Source organism: Panthera tigris, chromosome F2, assembly GCF_018350195.1.
Source record: "Panthera tigris isolate Pti1 chromosome F2, P.tigris_Pti1_mat1.1, whole genome shotgun sequence".
NCBI classification, from domain to species: domain Eukaryota; kingdom Metazoa; phylum Chordata; class Mammalia; order Carnivora; family Felidae; genus Panthera; species Panthera tigris.
Window position 1 is genome coordinate 82,729,748 of NC_056676.1, and position 14,797 is coordinate 82,744,544.

The 14,797-nt window shown below is 52.0% G+C and overlaps 1 protein-coding gene and 1 long non-coding RNA gene across 6 annotated transcripts; one reads left to right on the forward strand and one right to left on the reverse strand.

Moving 5' to 3' along the window:
- Positions 1-1,875: 1,875 nt before the first annotated feature.
- On the reverse strand, positions 1,876-8,815 carry ZNF517 (zinc finger protein 517). Of its 4 annotated transcripts, none has more exons than XM_042973463.1 (5): positions 6,734-8,815; positions 6,092-6,155; positions 5,289-5,415; positions 4,890-5,003; positions 1,876-4,103 (listed from the first exon to the last, which is right to left on the reverse strand). In XM_042973463.1, the coding sequence occupies exons 2-5, from the start codon at positions 6,122-6,124 to the stop codon at positions 2,902-2,904; spliced, it is 1,476 nt and encodes a 491-aa protein (XP_042829397.1). In that variant the 5' UTR covers positions 6,125-6,155; positions 6,734-8,815; the 3' UTR covers positions 1,876-2,901. The 4 variants fall into 4 exon arrangements, with proteins under 4 accessions (XP_042829397.1, XP_042829396.1, XP_042829395.1 ...); XM_042973462.1 differs by having other exon boundaries at positions 6,092-6,215; XM_042973461.1 differs by lacking the exon at positions 6,092-6,155.
- Positions 6,333-9,511, forward strand: LOC122235050. Of its 2 annotated transcripts, none has more exons than XR_006213148.1 (4): positions 6,333-6,440; positions 7,522-7,631; positions 8,497-8,568; positions 8,767-9,511. It is a non-coding gene; the product is annotated as an uncharacterized LOC122235050 (long non-coding RNA). The 2 variants fall into 2 exon arrangements; XR_006213147.1 differs by having other exon boundaries at positions 6,334-6,440; positions 7,549-7,631.
- Positions 9,512-14,797: the final 5,286 nt, after the last annotated feature.

The following is a 14,797-nucleotide window of genomic DNA, read 5'->3' on the forward strand; positions in this document are numbered from 1 at the left end:
TCCACCGTATGAATACCACCAAACTGTATACTTAAAAATGGTTAAGATGGCAAACACTGTGTATATTTTACCACAGTTTTTTTAAAATTTTGGAAAAAAGTCAGGGCTGAAAACTGGCTTTGTGCTTTGAAAAAGGGCACCTCTTCAAGTATATTCTTAGTTTACTTAGTGAGAAAACCACATTTTGCAAATACTTCGAGGATTTGCTGACAAGATCACCAGCTGATGCTTTTCCACAGGCTGGAGGCATGGGGAAACCTAAGCTTGTTTGCTTGCTTATTTAGTTAGCTAATTTATTTATTCTGAGAGGAATGAGAGAGAGGGGGAGAGGTGGGCAAGGGCAGCTTGGAGCCTGACTCAGGGCTCAATCCCACAAACCAAGATCATGACCTGAGTTGAAATCAAGAGTTGGACGCTCAACTAGCTGAGCCACCCAGGCGCCCCAACCTAAGCTTTTAAAGGCCTTCTAACTGATTACTCCAGACCTACCAGGATACTTAAAATCAGTTGATTAGGTGCTTTAATCACATCTGCAAAATCACAACAGCCTTTGGGTTAGTGTCTAAGTATTAGGTAGGTGTGTGAGCTACAAATGACCGCCATTTCCTTCCTCCTGCATAGCCTGCCACTCAGGAATTCAGCTGAAAAGGAATTCTGGGGGCAGTTTAGCCCGGTGACTTGACACACTAAAAGTCATTTCAAACACTAGAGTAATCCTGTTTGTAAAAACACAGGCACACATATGCTGAATATTTGAAATGTAGAGAAAAAAGTCTGGAATGAACTACCCAGACTTAACAGGTGTATGTCTGGGGAGTAAGGTGGGAATGTGGGACAAGGGAAGAGGGAAATATTTCCTATTTTTGTATTGAGATTTCGTTATTGTTTTACTGCAAATATGTAGTATTTCTGTAACTTAACCAAAGTAAAGAAAGTGTTTTATAAAATCCTGGGGTGGACAAGGCCTTCCTAATCACAACAAGACAGTTTTGCCCATAGGGAACATGTATTTTCTTATTAAAAACCTCATAATTAATAGCAAATAAGGAACTGGGAAAAAATATTTGTAATATATCACTTCCTCAAGTGTATGACGCAGTTTCTGTCCCATCTCTCCCATGCTCACCCACCACCAAAAGACCTGTGGTTTGTATCACAGTTGAAGAAACCGGTATTAAGGGAAAGGGATTGGAGCTCAACACAGAGGCTTAAAAACCTAATAAAAATAGGTACAAGAGCTTACAGGGAATTTACTCACGAAAAGGCCAAGAAATATAAATGAAAACAAGACTGGCATTTTTCATGATTAATCAAATGGTTAAAAACAGTCCCTCCACATCTGTAACCCTGATGGGGAAAGTCCACCTCAGCCACAAGCAAATGTGCACAGGTCTGCTACGGGGCCAACAAATACAGTGAAGGCGTGAGGAAAGGACAGATGTGTGACAGTAAGGAAGCTGCTACCTAAACCAGTCAGCAGGGACACGGTTCTAAGCAAAGTAAACCCCGATTTGTAAAACAAATACCATACATGTGCATTAGAGTCAGTGGGTGGGGAGGCACCTGCGTGACTCACTTGGTTAAGCATCCGACTTTGGTTCAGGTCATAGTCTCGTGGGTTCGAGCCCCACGTCGGGGTTCTGTGCTGACAGCAAGAGCCTGCAGCCTGGGTTAGATTCTGTGTCTCCCTGTGTCTCCCGACAATAAATAAACATTAAAAAAAAATTTTTTTAAGAGGCTAAGGGGGTGCCTGGGTGGCTCAGTCAGTTAACTGTCCAACTCTTGATCTCGGTTTTGGTCATGTCTTGTGATTCATGAGATCGAGCTCTGCTGAGAGCGCAGAAACTGCTTGGGATTCTCTCTCCCCTCTCTCTGTGCCTCCCCAACTCATGTTCTCTCTGTCTCAAAATAAATAAATAAGCATTAAAATTTTTAAAAAGAGGCTAAGAAAACACACCAAACATCGCTGTAGTGATCCCTGAAGAGTGAGACCAAAGGGCAGTTTTTTACATTTCTAAGTTCTTGCATTTCCCAAATGTCCTAAAATAAATTTATATTTGGGGGAAAAATGATTAAAAAATACACATTCACTGGTAGTTCTGCTTGGGGCTGGTGGGTTCCTTTCTGGCACACCTTTTGTAAGATGCTGTAGAAGCCCCTCAGTGTTCTCAGGGCTCCTGGGGTCGGGGGGCTGATGAAGAAGAAGGGTCACTAAGAGATGGCCCCTCTCACCAGCGGCCACCCAGGGAAGCTTCTCCCCAGTGAATACCTTCTGCCGACAGGCCTGCTGAGGGATCACACTTAGCCTGGCTGGGGCTCCCAAGGCACTGCCTGGGAGCCTGCAGACCCCACTCCCTAGTCCTGCTTCAGCCACCACTACCCCTCCAGCTTTGCGGCTTGTCAACAAACCCTGGGTCTACCTGAGAGTTCCCAACATCTCCATGGCAGGTGCTGTGTGGATTCTAGTCCTCTGCCCCACTAGGTGGCTGGGTCCCCTGCCAACAGTCTGATCTTGGTCAATTCTAGTAACAAATGAACATCCAAAAAAAAAAAAAAAAAAAAGCCAACAGATTCCGCTCCCCTCCCCCCATCACAAGTCAATATTTGGAAAACCGAGGAGTGGAAAGAGAAAACGAAACCCACCCCCAACCCCCACTCGAGTTGGAGCCCGCGTGTGCCTCCAGGCGCAGACTTGGACGGTTGAGAAACGCCGCTCTCCCGCGGGCATCTGGGCTCAGCCGTTGTGGGGGGACCCGCTCTGGCTCAGCCTTCCTCACTGCCCTTCCCTCGGGCTGCTCGACCACAGCCCTGGCCCTGACCCTTCTCACAGCCAAGCGGGGAGGACCGACAGCCTTCTGCCTTGGGGCCCCCTCCTGGATGAGTTCTCCGCCTTTCATCAACTCAACGGGGAGCCCAGTGGGGCACCCGTCTGTCCTCCCCACCCTCCCGGGAACACGCGGGCCCGTGGGCTTTCTGGTGTTGGATGGGGGCTGACGGCCGGCTGCAGGCCCCGCCACAGGCCCGGCACCGGTAGGGCCTCTCGGCGCTGTGGAGCCGGTAGTGCTCATTCAGCGTGTAGCTCCTGCGGAAAGCCTTGCCACACTCCGTGCAGGCAAAGGGCTTCTGCTTGGTGTGGGTCTTCTGGTGCAGAGTGAGGTTGGACTTCCGGCTGAAGGCTTTGCCGCATTCCCTGCACTCGAATGGCTTCTCGCCCGTGTGCAGCCTCTGGTGCAGGAGGAGCAAGGAGTTGTGCTTGAAGGGCTTCTGGCACACGGGGCACTCGAGCGGCCTGTCGCCCGAGGCGGTCTTCTGTGCGGCGCCGGGCTGGGGGTTCTGGCGGCCGCCGTCGTCTCGGGGGCCGTCCCCGGCGTGCAGCCGGTGGTGTTTGAGGAGCGACGACCCGCGGATGAAGCGCTGCCCGCACTGCAGGCACGTGTACGGCCGCTCCCCGCTGTGGATGCGGCCGTGCTCGTTGAGGGTGAACCTGCGGCAGAAGGCCTTCCCGCACTCGCCGCACTCGTACGGCTTTTCTCCCGTGTGGAACTTCTGGTGCTGCCGGAGCCGGGAGCTGCGGCCAAAGGCCTTCCCGCACTCGCCGCACTCGTAGGGCTTCTCCCGCGTGTGGACCCTGTGGTGTGCGGTCAGCTGAGTGCTCTGCCGGAAGGCCTTCCCGCACTCGCTGCACTGGTAGGGCTTCTCCTCAGTGTGGATGAGCTGGTGTCTCAGGAGGATGGAGCTCTGCTTGAAGGCCTTGCCACACTCGGTGCACTGGTAGGGCTTGGCCCCCGTGTGGATGACCTGGTGCCTGAGCAGCAGCGAGTTGTACTTGAACGCCTTGCCGCAAGCACACCTGTACACTCTCTCCCCAGCAGCCTCTGCAGGGCCCAAGCCTGGCTGTTTTTCCTCCAGGGTCCCCGGGGATGTGCTAAGTTCCCCACCAAGGCCGCCTGCCTGGGGGTCGAGCTGTCGTTTATCTGACCCATCTTTAGGACGGCCATTCCTCTCCTCGGGGAGGCGCCCCCAAACTGTGCCCAACAGTCCTAACTGCTTAGAGGACACTCTCCCCGGAGAAGACTCCTTGACCCCAGCCTCCATCCTAGAATCTGGAAGAATGAACAGAAAATGGAAAGGTGACCTCGCCTCTACGTTCACAAAAGGAACTCTGATTTGAAGACAGAATCCTCATGTCAAAGTGGTAGAGAGGTTTGGAAACTTCTTGCAAGAAAGAAACTGTAAAATCAGGGTTTGTATAAGAGGACCCAAAGGAAGGTTCATTAAGGGCTTAAGCACTGTGGGAGGTTAGCTCAAGAGGGGAACTCATGACCAGGGAGGGGCATCAGGAGGACAGGGGAGGGCAGAGCTTTGCCCAAAGTACTGGGGCAGAGGTTGGGGGGTAGGGAGCAGGCCTGATGCAGGAGTGGGTCCTGCAGGGTGTGGGGTACTGCTATCCTTTGCTCGCCTCTTCCTCCCGGCACTCACTCACAGGTCATCCACTCAGTAGACAGGTCAGAGTCCTGCCCATACAGGCCCCATGGACCGCAGGCCACCTTTCCTCCCTTTCTGCAGCCTGTGCAGTCCCAAACTCAGGCCTTGGCATGTGAGCCACAGGGAGCTGGAAGGATCAAAGCAGCTCAAGGGTCTTCCCTGCTGGGTCTTCCTCACACACCCACTGCCCCCACAGATCTGGCCCGACACCTCGGGGCACCAGGAAGGATGTTCATGCACTTGGGTTTCTTGTACAAGTTAGTCCTGGGTGACCTCGGATGACAAGCAAGGTGTTTAGTAAGAAATTTGGCCATGCTGTGAGGAACTAAACGTACAGCCTTCCAAGCACCAGGGGGCTACAAGGAGCTGTGTGAAGGCCAGGCCTTGCTGTGCCTTGCACTTACCTGGGCACAGGTTGGCCACAGTCCCTTGCTCCTCAGCCACCTGCAGAATCAAAGCCCCTGGTTCCTCCCCTTGTTCCAAGAGGGAGATCAGCGCTGGTTTGGCAACGAGAAAGCCTACGTGCAGGGAGGAGAGCAGCATGTGTCAGGGAGCAGGAAGAAGGGTGTCTGGCTGCCTGGCTGGAGGCCTCAGAGGAAACACACTTGGGGTGGGTTGGAACACCTACTTTCCCAGGAGCAGGGCAGCTGGGTGGCCATGGAGAGATGAGGGGGAACCCCTCCAATTTCCCCTCTGAACATGTTAGGCTTTGAATTTGGAAAGGAACCAACTCCCCCAGGAGGCCGGTGGAAGAAGCAGGGTTGTGTCTGAGCCCAGCCCCAGGATGGAAGGGGAAGCCTCACCCAGTGAGGCCACGTGCCCGTAGTTCTCCAGCATCACGTCCCTGTACAGTGCCCGCTGGTCGGGGGCCAGGCAACTCCACTCTATTCTCGTGAAGTACACAGCCACGTCCTCAAACACAACGGCCTCCTGCAACCACAAACTCTGCTGTCTGGGGCTATCTGGGCAGGAGATGCGGAGACCATGTCAGGGATATTTAGGACACCTGTTCAGCTCTGGGAAGTCAAGGCTTCTGTATGGTCACTGCTGCATTCCTAAGGCCTGGCATGGGGGGGAGGGGGCACACCTCAACACTCTCCAAGGAAAAGTGGAACAGCCCTATTGCCAAAGCCACGGGAGAAGTGAGGGTCTCAACCTTGGCCTGGGTAGGGGCACCCTCGAGATGCTGGTGGCCGAGCCTCCACACTGGTGGGGAGAGTTCCTGTCCTGTTCTCTGGTTCTCCGCTCTTAGTGGAGAAGCCAAAGGCTGTGTGCACCAAGAAGGTCTGACCATTCACACCAGATGGAGGCAGGTGCTGGGGAGGGACAGGGCCCCTGACCTTGCTTGCTGACCCTTGAAGCTCAGGGGCTTCAGGAGACTGTGGGCAGCCTACTTCTGCCCAAAGCCTCAGGATGGAGTTGACAGAGCCATTGTGAGTCTTCGAAGGGAGGAGGCTGACCCTTGGCTTACCGAATCCATCCCTGTGACCCACCTGCAGGAGTGGGAGCTACATGGGTGGGCCTGGGGCCCCCTGGGGAGGTCCTCAGGGCTGAAAAGCTGAGGATGGGGATGAAGGCAGCCTAAAGGCTCAGAGGGGACACTCACCTGGAGTCTGGGCGTCGCAAGTGGCACCGCCATTCCAAGGTCCCCTTCAGGGGAAAGGCAGGCGCTGGGGACGGTGAGTGTTGAGTAGGAAGAGCCCAGGCCTAAGGCCCATCCACCCCTGTCCCTGTCTCCCAGAAGGACCACCCAGATACAGAAGAGACAGGAAAGCGTGAGACATGAGGCAAGCACATCCCGGTCAGCCCAGACGACCCCTCACATCCCAAGAAGCCACAACCTGAGACCTGCTCACCCACAAGCCTCCACCTCTCACTCCTGGTTTTCCCAGGGATGTCTTCTGGGACCATCCTACTTCAAATGATATTCCCGGGTGTCTGGATAGCTCACTCAGGTAAGAGTGTGACTCTTGATTTCCACTCAGGTCACGAGCTCACAGTTTGTGAGTTCAAGCCCTGAGTCAGGCTCCATACTGACAGACTGGAGCCTGCTTGGGGTTCTCTCTCTCCCACCCCCCACCCCCCACCCCCACCCTTCCCTCACATGTATGTGTGCTCTCTCTCAAAATAAATAAACTTAAATAAATAAATAAAATGCCATCCCCACCGCAGAATTCCTTCCCTATCCTCATTCCGTTTTATTTTCATCCATAGCACCTGTTATCGGACATAATGCAGTCAACTTAACTTGCTTCTTATCCACCTTCCCCCATGAGATGAGGCCTGCAGTCTGGTTATTCATGCTGTACCCCCAGGGCCTGGGGGAGGGCCTGATACACAGCAAGGATTTGTGGAATGAATGAGTGGTTCCCTGACAGTGGGTGATTCTGCAACCAGTAAAACCATGTTGTGGAACACCAGAAAACATTGTTACTGCATTACCACGTGAAATAAGCAAACTCTAAGCAAAAAAATAAATCTGGCAGCACATACCCCAGCCCATTAGCCTTAGTTTCTTCCAAGGTAGTTTTTATTTTCCTTCTTCTCATTTTTCTGATTTCTCTAAGACTTATTGCTTATTTTGAAATATGTGTCGCAGTTGAGGAAAAATTATTTATAGAAGCCAGTAAATACGATCTGCTCTGGCTAGGTGCTCAGAGTAGACTCTGGTCTCTGTGTCCCCTCCTCAATGGACACTTGAGCTCCTGTGTATTGGGTGGAGGTATCTAGAGTACCCTCTTCTGTGGGGCTTGAGCCTCCTAAGTAGCTGCCGCTTTGTAAAGCGATGTCCCTTTTGGCAACAGCAGAAATCCTGCAGTTATGATGCTATGAGGTTAACATCTGGCAGGAAGGCCCTTTTAACGTGAGAGTTAAAACAGGCTACAGAAGATGATCTGAGAGGCTTGGTGAGTCATCTGTGCCCGGACAGCACAAACGGCAAATGCAAAGAGCAGGGCCACACCACTACTAGACACCGCACTGGGCTGTCTGTCCAGGGCAGTCTGCGTGGACCATTGCTGCTGCCCCTGTTGACAGAGCTATTGTCCTCCTCACCCCGACAAGACAGCCACAGCATCTTAAGAGGAGGAGCATCTCAGAAGACCTGGCTGTCAACTCAACACATACCACTCTCCACAGTTAGGAGGGTAAGTTACCATGCCTGTCTCTTTGCTTATTTCTGGGGAATGCATGTCCTCAGGGAGGGGCCACCTGGTTAGAGGGGAAAAGACCTGATTTTAGTCCTATCTTTGGAGCCAGGGAATGAGTCTTTAATGTGAGAAAAACAGCGCTAAGTTGAAAAAAGTGGAGGAGAGGATACAATGACAACAAAACAGGTTCCTGCTCGGAGTCCTGAGACAGAAAATATCAAGGGGAAGGGGAGCGCTAACTTACATGGGGGATCAGGGAGGGCTTCTTGAGGGGATTACATTTAATTGGGGCCTGGAGGACCAGCAGGAGTCATTCTTTCCCTCCAATTTTGAATAAAACCTCTGTTCCTCAGGGGACTGGGGCACCTTGCTCCACTCCCTCACCTACCCCCTTGCGTACTACACTGCAGCCAAGCTGGCGTTCTCTCTGTTACTCAAATTAGCCAATGCCATTCTGATGCACTTTCCTTTGCTTACAAGGGCTTAGCAAGGCCTGTCAGCCACCAGGTTTCAGTTCAAATGTTAACTTCTTGCAGAGACCTTCCCTGCTCACCTACAGCCACCCCTAACTCTTTAACTCTCACAAACCTATCCTCTTGGTTCATTTTCTTCATAGCCCTTGAAATCATCAAAAACTATTTTCTCAGAGCACCTGGGTGGCTCGGTTAAGCATCCGTCTCTTGATTTCAGCTCAGGTCAAGATCTCACGGTGGTGGGATTGAGCACAACTGGGCATGGAGCTGGCTTAATTAAGATGCTCTTTCTCTGCCCCCTCCCTCACTCGATTACACTCTCTCTCAAAAAAAATTACTTTCTTGTTTGTTGCCTCTATTGCATTAATGCCTCACTTCTATTACAACAGATGCTTCATGAAGTCAGGGATGTTACCCCTTCACTGCAGTATCCCCAGCACTAGAAGGGTCCTCAGGACAAGGTAAGTGTGCCAGTTGTCCGAATGCTAGCTGTCCAATGAATGAGGCAACTCCGCGAAGAGGGGGCGGGGGCGAAGAACCGCACAGGGTATAAAGCAAGGGCGTCGGGCTGACAATTGGTTGGAAAACGAGGGTGCAGGGGAGAGGCAGCGCATGGGGTGGCCAGCCGGCACGAGCTGCTCACGAGCGGGTGTGCTCAGGCAACTGCAGGCGCGAGGGGGACGCAACCCGGACAGAACCGGTCCTCCCAGGTCTCCCACCACTGCAGCCTCAGCTCTGCGCAGCCACCCAGGCTCTGCGGGACCGGCCCGCACACTTGCCGCGCCAGCCGGTGGGAACCGGACTCCGGACCCTCCCTAAGGCCCAGAACGAAGGAAAAACGAGGGGGCGGCGCCGGCTGCAGGTCAGCGCCCCGCGGTGCTCAGCGCGGCCTCTGTGCGGACCACAACCTCAGCCAGGCCGGGTTCAGAGAACCGCACTCACCCCACTCCGGTCCCCGCCCCGCGGCCAGGACCTACTCACCCTGGGCCACTCTCCCGGACCGCGCGCAGAGGGCGCCGGGAGCAGGCGGTCCGGTTCCGGCCCGCCCCCGGAAACGAGTCTCAGCGCCGCTCTAGGAAGCTCGGAGGACCACGCGCCTCGGTGGGCGCCTTTTGGCTCCTACGGCGCGAGGCTGGTGATGGAAGAGGGCCGCTGAGGGCGGGGCGCTGTTCTGGACCTGATCTCCCGTGAACCCCCAAATCCGAGGGGCGAGCCCGCTGCGGGAGTCGGGGATCCCGGCGCAGAGCCCTCAAGCCTGAGAGCAGACGCGTCCACGCGAGACCTCGAGAAAGGCAAATGGAAAAGTCGAGCATCATTCCAGACAACCGGGTGCTGAGGCAGCGTCCTTTCTCTTTCAACTTTTTGTTGTTAGATAATTATAAAATCATGCAAGTTGCAAAGGCAGTACAGAGAGGTCCTGTGTATCCTTCACCCTCTTCCCCTACAGTTGAAAAAGCTTCTCTACGATCGTGTCTTTCAAACTTTTGTGACACAGTAAAAAATGCTTTACAGTGTGACCCAGCACACGCACAAATCTATGCTTATGAATAAATGCTTACACATATAGTAATTTTAAAAGAACTTAAGCAAAACTATTTAGTCTTATGCGATGAAATCTCGTATATTTTTCTTTAAATGTTTTCTTATTTTTATAAAGGGGAGGGGGGACAAAAGCAGAGACCACCTTTTTGAAGAGGGACACAATAGCCAAAATCTACAAGGCAGCAAAGGAGGCATCTATATTTTAAATATTTTTAATGTTTATTTATTTCTGAGAGAGAGCGAGAGAAAGAGACAGAGTGCGAGTGGGGGAGGATCAGATAGAGAGGGAGACACAGAATCCGAAGAAGGCTCTAGGCTCTGAGCTGTCCTTGGGCTCGAACTCACAAGCCACTCACAAGCCGTGAGATCGTAACCTGAGCTACCCAGGGGCCCCGGGAGGCATCTATATTGCAAGTAATTGGCATCATACAAAGTACATTATCTGAAAATAAGATATTACATTTAGATATGGCTAAATAGTTTAAACAAATATGCTTAGAAACTAAACAGCAACCTGCAAAATAACTCACGGGAGGAAGAGAAAATCATACTTGGAATTGAAAGAAAATGAAAATACTTTGCAGGATACAAATAAATTTACATATATATACAGGCATACCTTGGAGATATTGCAAGTTTGGTTCCAGACCACTGCAATAAAGTGAATAATGACAATGAAACAAACCAAACGAATTTCTTGGTTTCCCAGTACATAACAAAGTTATGTTTATGCAGTAGTCTATTAAGCATGCAATAGCATTAGGTCTAAAAAAGCAACATACATACTTTAATTTTAAAATATTTTATTGCTAGGGGTGCCTGGGTGGCTCAGTAGGTTGAGTGTCTGACTCTTGATCTCATGGTTTGTGAGTTGGAGCCCCACATCAGGATCCACGTTGACATCACAGAGACTGCTTGGGATTCTTTCTCTCCCCTCTCTCTGCCCCTCCTCTGCTTAAGCTTGTGCTCTCCCTCTCAAATAAATAACTTATAACTATATGTATATGTATATATATGTATATGTGTATGTATATCTATATCTATATCTATGTTGCTAAAAAATGCTAACCATCATCTGAGCTTTCGGCAAGTCCTATCACTGATCACTATAACAAACAATAATGAAAAAGTTTAAAACATTTCAAGAATTACCAAAACGTGACAGAGACATAAGTGAGCAAATGGTGTTGGAAAAAGGGCACCAACAGTCTTGCTCAATTCAGGGTTGCCACAGACCTTTAATTTGTAAAAAACACAGTATCAGCAAAAAATAAAATGAGGTATGCCTGTTTACATACACTTAGAACCTTTCAGCGCATATATGCAGATACTAAAAACATGAATGAAAGAACTGATTCTTCTTTTTTTCACTTAAATTTTGTTTGGTTTGTCTCAACATGTATATTTTCCTCATTTTTGTTTTGCTTTGGATATTTATATATAAGAATTATCCTTTACTCCAATTTTACCCCAGGTATTAGCTGGGCTCCCCTTTTCTGCTTGGAGGTACGGAGTTGGACACCACCCCTTCCACAGCTTTTGGAGGTCTAAAGACATCCCAAGAATTTTTACTAGTTTTCATGCACACTTACAAAAAAACAGTATTTTTAAAAGTAGAATACATAGGAAGGAGTTACAAATACCTTTTGCATACTGCCAGATGAATTTTCACACCCTGAATATCCTGTGAAGCTAGCACCCATGTCAACAAGCTGATTTTGTCTGGGTACCTCAAAGCCTCCTAGGGCTCTCTTCGGGTCGCTCTCAAAACACCTCTCTGGTTGGTGTCCAAGTGTGTCCACTCTGACTTCTCTAGCCCTGATGACTTTTGTAGGCATACTTTATGTCCTTGGTGTATATCCACTCACTTAACTCCCACAATAACCGTATGAAAGACAGTATTATTGTTCCCACACGAAAGAATAGAAGCATAGTGTTGTTATTTGCCCGAGGGCAGCTGATGTGGGGGCGGGGAGCCAAGTGCAAAAAGACAGAAGAGAGTCGTGGTCGGGCATGTTTAAACCAAATTACTCTTGGGGCGCCTGGGTGGCTCAGTCGGTTGAGCGTCTGACTTCAGCTCAGGTCATGATCTCGCGGTCTCACGGTCCGTGAGTTCGAGCCCCGTGTCGGGCTCTGTGCTGGCAGCTCAGAGCCTGCAGCCTACTTTGGATTCTGTGTCTCCCTCTCTCTCTGCCCCTCCCCAGCTCATGCTCTGTCTCTCCCACTCTCAAAAATGAATAAATGTTAAAAAACAAAACTTTAAACCAAATTACTCTTGTGTGTACATGACAAAAAAAATATTTAAAAAGCAACTTTAAAAGAAAATAAAGAACTAAGAATAAAGTTTGAAATGCTGGGAAGAGGTAACCTTGGATGGCATGGGAAAGGTGGCTGGCTCACCAGCATGAGCAAAGGCAGATGGGCCCCTCTTGAAGGCTTGAGAACCCCCATGCCCAGTGTGGCTGCCCCTGGAGAGGTCCCCATCATCAGGTGACCCAGATTTGTGGAGTCCCTGCTGTGTGCCGGGCTTGGCGGCCCCTCACATGGGGACTAACATTCAGGCTAGTGAGATGGAGGCAAGTCAGAGATCTCTGGGCTTTGAAGGGGGAGGGCACCAGCCAGGATCCCCATCTCTGCAAGAACAGATGCGCTGAGCTTGAGGCAGGGGCACAATAAATATCAGGCAAGTGTCTGCACCTCAGAGAGCCCCAGAACTGGCTGCCCTCCCTTAAGTCAGTCCATGCCTGCCATCTCCAGGTGGGCCTTCAGGAGGAAGCATCCAAGCAAGCAAGCCTCCCCCCGCCCCCAACAGCACTTCTTGGGGCTTCCCTGGGCCCAGAACCTTCACTGGGGGCTCACAGCTGCCATTCATCCCCTGGAACTCTTGGGCTGGCATTACTGACCATCTGCCTATGGCAAGGCTCTGAACACATGTCCTGCAGTAGGCCTGGTTAGCCACCTTCTGGCTGCATTGAGCTCTAGGGCAAAGAGAAAGTGGGGGCCCTCCTCCACCATATCTCATCCCAGAGATCTGAGACCTTCTTAGGGACCACATAGCCTGAGTGTCCAAGTACCGTCCCCACCTCCCTGCCACTCCCTGTGCCTTTCTGGTCCTCTGAGCCTATCCTGGGCTGACCTCAAAACCCCTCACTCTGCCCCAAGGAGGCCCAGGTGCCCCTTGATGAGGTTTTTTGGGGTGATAATGGGGTTCATGGGGTTAGGAGCCAACAGCCAAGAAAGAATTCTTGAGATGTCTTTGGTGCAAAAAGGTAATTTTATTAAAGCACGGGGACAGGACCCGTGAGCAGAAAGAGCTCTCCTGGGAACCATGAGAGACTGGTTATACCATGGAGTCAGGGGAGGTAGAGTCCAGGGGAAGTTCCCAAAGAGATTTTCATGTGCTAGAGAAGACTCACAGGATACTGGAGGCCTAGCTATTGTCAAACTAAGGTTGTTTTTCCCTCTAGCAAAGCATTACCATTAAGACAGTAGGGAGTTCTAGGAGAAACATTTTACTCTGCCTGCTTCAAGTATTTGCCAATGGGCTGTGGCTTATAAGGAAATTTAACTTTATCTGCCATTTCCTTCTGCCTTTGTTTCCCATATCACCCTCAGCCCCTGGCCCTGCCAGGGCTGCGATGCCTCCTGAGTCCCCAACCCTGCTGACCCAACTGTTGCCTCTCTTGGGGCCTCACGAGTCCCCTCTGAGTCCCCTCTGCTTCTTCGCTTCAGCATGTGGCCACGTGGCCCCCTTCTTACTTTCTCACGATGTCATTCTTGTCACCACCCCTCCAAGGCCTACCTGACTGCACTGCTGCTAGCAAACACCCTACTGCAAAGTCCTGAGTGCAAGTATCTGTCCATTGGGACCCCTGTCCTCACTCCCCTTACCTTGCGACCTCTCCCGCTACTGGTCTCCCCTGCACACCCACAGCCCTAGTCAAGAAGTTCTACCTGGACCTGCCTGTGGGCAGTTCTCACTCTGTGTGACCCCCAGGTATTACCCCTGGCACCCTTTCCTGAAGGCTCCTCCCACTCCTCTGGGGCGGAACTCCGGAAAGTCCTCACTCAGCAGCATACGCCCAGCTGGGGGCTCCCTGCCCTGGCAGACTTGATCTTTGTCTCCAGCTCACACTCCAAGGGTCCCCCACCAGCTGTTCCCTTTCTCAACTCCAACCTCACCCACCCCTCCCTATAGGGTTCTGAGCAGGCTCATCCTGTTCCCTCACCTCAGGGTCATTTGTCCAGTCTCCCTTTCCTCATTCTCGCAGCGGTGACATGGTTCACTCTCTTCTTCTCCCCCTTCCCAAGCCCCCAGTTCTGCCCTCTCCATTTCCTGGCCTCACTTTCCCTCCTCCACGTGCCCGGGAGGGAGTGGTGTAGGGAGCAGGAGGGCGACACTCCTCCTCCCCGGAGGTCCCACCATCCCAACTGAAACTCCCGCACCTCTACTGTCGCCCAGTCTGTCCGTGGCAGCCTCCTCGACCGTCGCCAACCATGCTCTGCCCGGGTCGTCCAAGCAAAGACCAGGGTGCCCCCGTCTCTCTCCCCAATACCCACATCCGGGTACGGCCACTCTGACCTCTCCGAAAACCTATCAGTGCACAGAGTCGCAACGTGCCCAGAACCGCCGCACCCGCGGTGGTTGAACATTTGCTATTTTTCGTCCAGACCCCCGTCTTCTGTAAGCCACCACGTTCCCCCAAACGGTCCACCCATTTTAAAAGGGGGCCCACAACCCTACAAGGAAGGGCCTCACCCTAGAAAGCGGCCCTTGCCCTAGACGGGAGCCAGTAACCCTGCAAGGAGCTCTAGCTATATAAGGGGGCATTCACCAGGCCAAGAGAGGACCCCTGCGACTCCGCGCCCGGAGTAAGTCGCTCTATCCGGGTCCGCGTAACCCTGGAAAGTCACCCAACCTCTGGGGGGGGGGGGGAGTCTCCTCGGCCGCTCAGTGGGCGACGCTCGTCCTCCGTGAGACTTCTGTGAAGTCCGGACATCCCTCCCGCCTCCTCCCGGGCCCCGTCCACGGGGACCCCTCTGCAAGAGATCCGGTCACCTGCGTGACCTGGCGCCAGGCGGCTGGGTAAGGGCCGCGGGCACCCGCGCGATGACTACAAATCCCGGCGTGCACTGGGCTCACGGCCG

What these genes read in the sequence shown, in the direction of transcription:
- ZNF517 (XM_042973461.1), bottom strand. Translation starts at nt 6,913, where the DNA reads ATGTTTTCTGGTGTTCCACAACATGGTTTTACTGGTTGCAGAATCACC. An exon ending in GGAAGGTGGATAAGAAGCAA is followed by an intron (nt 5,416 to 6,733) that starts GTTAAGTTGACT and finishes TTGTGGTTGCAG; the next exon opens with GAGGCCGTTGTGTTTGAGGA. An exon ending in TGTGGCCAACCTGTGCCCAG is followed by an intron (nt 4,104 to 4,889) that starts GTAAGTGCAAGG and finishes TCATTCTTCCAG; the next exon opens with ATTCTAGGATGGAGGCTGGG.